This window comes from Falco biarmicus, chromosome 7 (genome assembly GCF_023638135.1).
Source record: "Falco biarmicus isolate bFalBia1 chromosome 7, bFalBia1.pri, whole genome shotgun sequence".
Taxonomy (NCBI): domain Eukaryota; kingdom Metazoa; phylum Chordata; class Aves; order Falconiformes; family Falconidae; genus Falco; species Falco biarmicus.
Window position 1 is genome coordinate 22,106,967 of NC_079294.1, and position 6,000 is coordinate 22,112,966.

At 50.9% G+C, this 6,000-nt stretch overlaps 1 protein-coding gene across 4 annotated transcripts in view; it reads right to left on the reverse strand.

The window, feature by feature from the left end:
* The window catches only part of MAP3K9 (mitogen-activated protein kinase kinase kinase 9), a 62,575-nt gene extending 56,808 nt beyond the window's left edge, over nt 1–5,767 (reverse strand). For all 4 annotated transcript variants that reach the window (XM_056346085.1, XM_056346084.1, XM_056346083.1 and 1 more), the window contains exon 1: nt 5,167–5,767. In XM_056346085.1, coding sequence (XP_056202060.1) covers nt 5,167–5,483 — 317 coding nt within the window. In that variant the 5' untranslated portion in view covers nt 5,484–5,767. The remainder of the gene's footprint in view (nt 1–5,166) is intronic.
* Between the last annotated feature and the right edge of the window lie 233 nt (nt 5,768–6,000).

The following is a 6,000-nucleotide window of genomic DNA, read 5'->3' on the forward strand; positions in this document are numbered from 1 at the left end:
AACTATGCAGCCTGTACATCAGCTGAAGGTCCATGTCGCCCAACCTCACCCTTACCCTTGGAGAAGAACCAATTCTCACTCCGAAACACCTCAAATGAAAGCAGTAGTCCCTTCTGACAATCCTTCATTGCCAAATAGTGTGGTAAAACATATCTTGCAGTATCATAAAACCTGTATGAAGTACTCACTGTGAAGTGTGATAAATTTGACCAAACGGTGGTGCATTACACACTTAATAAAGTCACCTCTTGCCACACTTAAGCCCTTGTAACGCTGATGCCACCTTAAGTGTGAACCCTCATTTCCTGCCCTTGATGACAGTACAAGATTCCCAGAAAGAAAAACACACCTACAGGCTAATCTTCACTGGACTTCACACTGTGTATAATGTGACATAGCTAAAATTCAACACAAAATGCATCTGCTCCTGCATTGGTCCCTTATTTGAATGGCTCTTACTCAACTGCCACTAACAATCTTTCAGTCCCTCCCAAGTCATGCTTACTCTTCCACACCTTTACAAGCTTTTCAGATTCGTTCCCCGCAAGAGCTCTGTTAACCAATTCTGACACTACTGATAACAGCGTGACAAACAGATGGATCAGACCACATACTGAGTATGCAGAACTAGCAATAAGAAAAACATTTTTTTATTAATGCATATTGCATTTTTATTACAGAAACTATATGAAATAACAGAATCATCACTTTCCATTCCTATACACTCACAGCTATACTTTACAGGCTGCCACAGCAACTGGTGGCTACATCGCATTGTATACTAAAAATCTACAGATACAGATGTCTTAATTCAGCATATAAACTGCATCTGGAGCAAAAGCTGTGAGAAAATGTATTCTGTACCACTGTACACTAAACACAGTTTCTGCTCACAGATGGCCAAAAGAACCCATCCAATACTGACTCATGTAGAATGGAAAACCCACATACTGACCAATGAAAACATGCTGACATGGCTGAATTTATGGTTTTGGTAGGCCAGTGGCGAGATACCATTGATGCTATTCTGCCGATATTTTGGTGGTTACCAATCACAGTCAAAGAAATTTTTTACCATTTTAAAGGAAAAATGCCATAATGTAAGGATTTAAGCAGAAAGTCCCCAAGACTTCTAATACTTTCCTGCATTTGACATGCCAAATCTGACATGGTTCCCCTGCTTTGTCTAGCAGAAAGGAAGTTAAGTCTGTAATGGGCTTACTTGATGTAGGTACCAATTCAGAGTACTGTATTATATTACTGGGGTTTGTAGTTATCAGCTGTATACATTCAACTCTGCACTATATTTAAAAGAAATTACAAAAATTGTCACAAAACTTTATGGAGTTAATACGAACTCTGCTGTCCGCAGCTGCAGACTTCTGGGTTTTTTTGACTGAGTTCTGTCTTCCTTGAACATGATTTACACAAGCAAGCAGACTTTTAAAAGTCAGCTAAGCCTATGAGCTAGGACTGATTACATATAGGGATTATATCATCAACCTTCCTATATAATACAGCCGAATCCTTAGCTAGTATAGTAAGGATGTCTGTGCTCTTTTTTTCTAGTGTTACATGAAGAAAAAGACTAATGGGAAACAAGACAGAAAACGGACCATAAAAGTCTTCCAAAAGGAGGAAAGGCCCTTTCCAGTCCAGAACACAAAAAGAATTTATTAATCTGTTACTGTGAGTACATCTTTTGGGTAACACTGAACTTCCAAGGATTTACACAACAGAGAAGGTTTCACTCCTACAGTAGCAGCCTTGGTGTTTAAATGCTTGTGAGCTACAGATTGCTAGAAAAGATGGAGTAGATTCTGACCAGAAACACTGACATTTTAAAACAAGACTGCAACAATAACTCCAGACACAAGACTCTACAGAAGGAGCTGCCCTGGTATTTCTCACTGATAAAAGAGCTAAAGAAATCAGATGCTGAGGCCTATTGCCTTCAGCCGGTAGAATTTCAGCACCGGTAGAATGCACACTTAACCTGCTCCTAAGGACAAGGTCAATCAGAAGACTGAAAGCGAACACACAGGTAAGCCACAACGCCAGATGGACAGCCCGTCCCCCGAACTCCCGACACCACCAGCGTTCCCCGCGGGCGCTGCCGGGGTCCGGAGGGCCCCGAGGCCGGCGGAGTGGGCGCCCGGGCCGGGCCGGCGGCGGGGAGCGGCGCGGCGGTGCTGAAGGGACAGCTCCGCGGCGGCGGCCGGAGGGCCCGCGGCGCCGCCCCGGCCCGGCAGCGTGAGGCGGGCGCAGGGAGGCCGAGGGCAGGGCAGCAAGGCGCTGTGTGCGGCCACCCGCTTTACTCCGGAAAACGCACCCCCATGTAGGGGGCACAAAGGACCTAGACCAAACCTGGGACATCGTACCGCGAGAGGTATGCCTCCAGGTGAAAATTTGCATGTTATGCTGCAATTTTTTTTGCAAAGACAGTTTTATTTGCGAGTGCAACCTTAGCTTAACTGTGAAAACTGGACGTTTCTTTCAGGCAGACTGGCCAGCTCACCCTCATGAGTAGCTTAATCGGAAAAAAACTAACTCATATTTAGACAAGTTTTGCTTGGTTTTTATTTTTTTAAAGGTATTCTGTGCTGAACTGGTTTCTTCTTTTATACAAAGACTGTGTAACTGCGTAACGACTTAGTTACACAGCTACACTAGCGCACAAACTATTTACCTCATCTTTCTAAACACACTAACCTCTTTTCTCAACTCCAGTTTAATCTGGTCAACTTGCTATACTGGACTGCAAGGGCAACGGGAATGTTTAACATGCATTTTTTGCCTTTGAATCTAAGAACTGTAGTGCTATCATTCCTCTGGGGACCAATCAGGAATTACAGAGCCTGTATACCATGAACCAGTGGCCATGTTGACAACTACAAAGTGCTGTTTAATCAGCATTTATTATACCATATGATTAAGCTATTTAATTCCACCCATAGTGTGTAAGAGCCCATAGCACAGATGAGGGTCCTTCAAGCCAGCCCACTGCTGACAAGCCTCAATTGGCTATTTTCATCACTCGTGGTACCCTCACTAAGGTAAGATTCAAGGACACTGCGTGGATGGTTGAAAGACAGCATGCAATTACACGCTATTACTAGCAGAATCTCTAGGACTTCCACTCCAAAACCTTCATCAAACATGAAGAAAGCCACTGAAAATAGGTTCTGTGCCAAGGTGCACGTCTGGAATCACATCTTGCATTACTCCTGCAAAACTTTAATATTTCACAGTCCAGTAAGTCAACAGGAGACTGTTATTCCAAACAGCTATCAAACTAACATCACCAGCTCTAAAAGTGGGTATCATTCCTTGCAAACAGATTTCTAACATTAAAGTTGAAAATTCAACTCAACAGCAACTCGCTGCACCCCATGTCCAAATTGCACTGTTTCTTTAAAAAAAGAAACATACTCCTTTACCATATTAAAAACTTGTCGGAAGGCAATAAATTCTACTCTGTCGTGAACATATGGCTGGTGACTTGACAGAAGTAGCATAGTCCTGTTGTGGCATTAGAAAGGCAGGACAAGAGTAAAGGGGAAGGTGCAACTCCACAACTGTCAAACCATAGAAAGGGCAATAAGGCAATGGAATCTGTAGTTATAAAGCTTGTGCTTGAACAGTCAAAACAGGAGTCGAGCTGAGGCTTCAAGAAGTTCTGCAGAAATGGTTCTCCTAATCATCTTAAAGGCAAAATTTAATAAGCATTCACAGTATTTTCCACATGTGGGGAAAAACCAAACAATTTATCTATACTGTTCCAGCACAAAAGAGAGCACCACCACTGCCCAACCTAGTCCCTTCACAATCCCAAGGGCACTACTACGAATTACTGAGTTTTCACCTAAATGCTTTCAAGAAGAACACAGGATAAGAAAAAAGCTATTAGTTGTATTCCTTGGAGATACGTCCTAGATAGGACAAAGAACTTTTTTACTCCTTTTACTTTCTAGAAAAGCCTACTAATCTGAAGATTTTTCTCGGCCACTCCAAAAAGAGCTTTATTCTTGCCTGAATTGTCAACAGTGATAGATAAACAGGATCTAGAAACAGTCATTCCACACTGTTTCTCTTTCCACAGTTGTACATAGTGGTTAAAAAAAAGCGTAGAGATGAAACGGCCCTATTCTCTGGCTCCAACAAAGGCTTCAAAACTGCACTGAAGTTCACAGAAACAAACCAATCCCTTCATGCCTTCATCATCACAACTTAGTCGAGCAACCCTCAGGTAGGCCCAGCTGTCCAAACTTGGATAAAACTCATTCACAGGTATCTCTGAACAGGACTTGTAAGAAGGCAAAGAGATAAGGAGGAACCTGGTAACACAAGCCAACTTAGGAATTTTTAAGTCAGAAATAATAACCTTTTAATTCGCAGAAAGGAAGATATGGAACAAGTATTAGCAGTGAATCAACCCGGCAGAAAGCAACTGATCCCTATCCAGCAACCTCTCCCTAAGGATATTCCTAACAGCAGAGTCACCAGAGCCCCCCGGTGACCCCACCACTGCCTAGCCACCAAGCTTCAGCCGTTTGGTGAAAATTTATCAGCCCCTGGAAACAGGGCTTAACAATGGGAAACGGCTCCCGGCGTCAGTGAAACGCCACCAGGCCGAGCTAGGTTTGGCCTCCCCGGAGAGGAGCGCCAGCCAGAAGGCAGAAGGGCAGCAGAGCAGCAGGAATGTGGCTGCGGGTGGGAAAGGGCACGGACCAGAGAACAGGGCCGGGGCGGCCCTGGCCCGGTCGAGCGCGGCCGCCAGCCTGGGCCGGCCCAAGGGCGCGGGGGTCCGAGCCGCCGCAGCCCACTCTGCTCCCGCGCCGAGGGCGGCCGCGGGGCCCGCTCGCCCCCGCCACCTCCCGCCGCCGCTCCACACCGGGCCGGGCCTTTCCCCACCGCGGCGGTGCCGGCTCCCCTCAGGGCCAACGGGAGGGCCGAGCCGCCCTCCGCTCCGGCGGCGATCCCGCCTTCCCTCAGGGACCTCGGGAGGGCCGGGCCCGGGCTCCCCCCACCCCGCCCCGGCAGTCCTGGCTCCCGCCGGTGCGAGTCCCCGCCCCACCGAGACCGGGCCTCTACCCCGGCTCCCTTCCGCCGGGTGGCGGAGAGGGGCCGCGCCGTGTCCCCCGCCCCGGGCCCGGGCCGCCTTACGCTGTATGGCGGGGGGCGGCGGGTAGCGGGCCCGTAGCTCCGGGCCGGCCCCCTGCACGCCGCTGCTCACGTAGTTGCTGGGGAAGATGCCGACGCGCTGGTCGATCTTGCCCGTCCACCAGCCCTCGTCGCCGGACACGTGCGAGTCCCGGGACAGCACCTGCACGACGTCCCCCGGCCGCAGGCTCAGCTCGTCCTCGCCGCACGCCTCGTACTCGAAGACGGCGGTCCAGAGCGGCCCGCCGCCCGGCGGCTCCCCGCCGCCCGCGCCCTCCTGGCTGAGCTCTGTGAGGGGCTCCATGGCGAGGCTGCTCCATAGGGGGAGGCGCCCGCGGCTGCCGGGCGCTGCGGGGGGCGGCGGGGCCGGTACCGCCGCCTATTGTTCATGCGGCCCGGCGCCCGCCGGCAGCAGGTGCCGCCGCTGGGGGGGGGGGGGGGGGGGCCCTGGCGCAGGGCCGCCTCAGCCCAGCGCGGGAAGAGGCGAGGGCAGGCAGCGCGTGCCGCCGAGCCGCCGCCGCATCCCCCACCTCCTCCTCCTCCTCGCCCGCCTCCGCCTGCCGCCGCGGCCGCGCATCCCGGAGCCACCTGACTCTCTGGCAGCTTCGGCGGCGGGAGGGGAGGGGAGGGGAGGCTCCGCCTCCTCGCCCCCATTGGCCGCCTCTACCGCCCGTCATACGCCACCCTCACCTGATTGAGGGCCTTCGCCCTCTTGGCCACGCCCAGCCCCCGGCCTCGGAGCCTCGCACTCACCGGTGGCCCTCCAATTGGCTCCCGCCTGGTCAGCTTTCGCTTCCCATTGGGCCTCGCGGCGCTTGTCAGTAAGCCCTCCTGGCT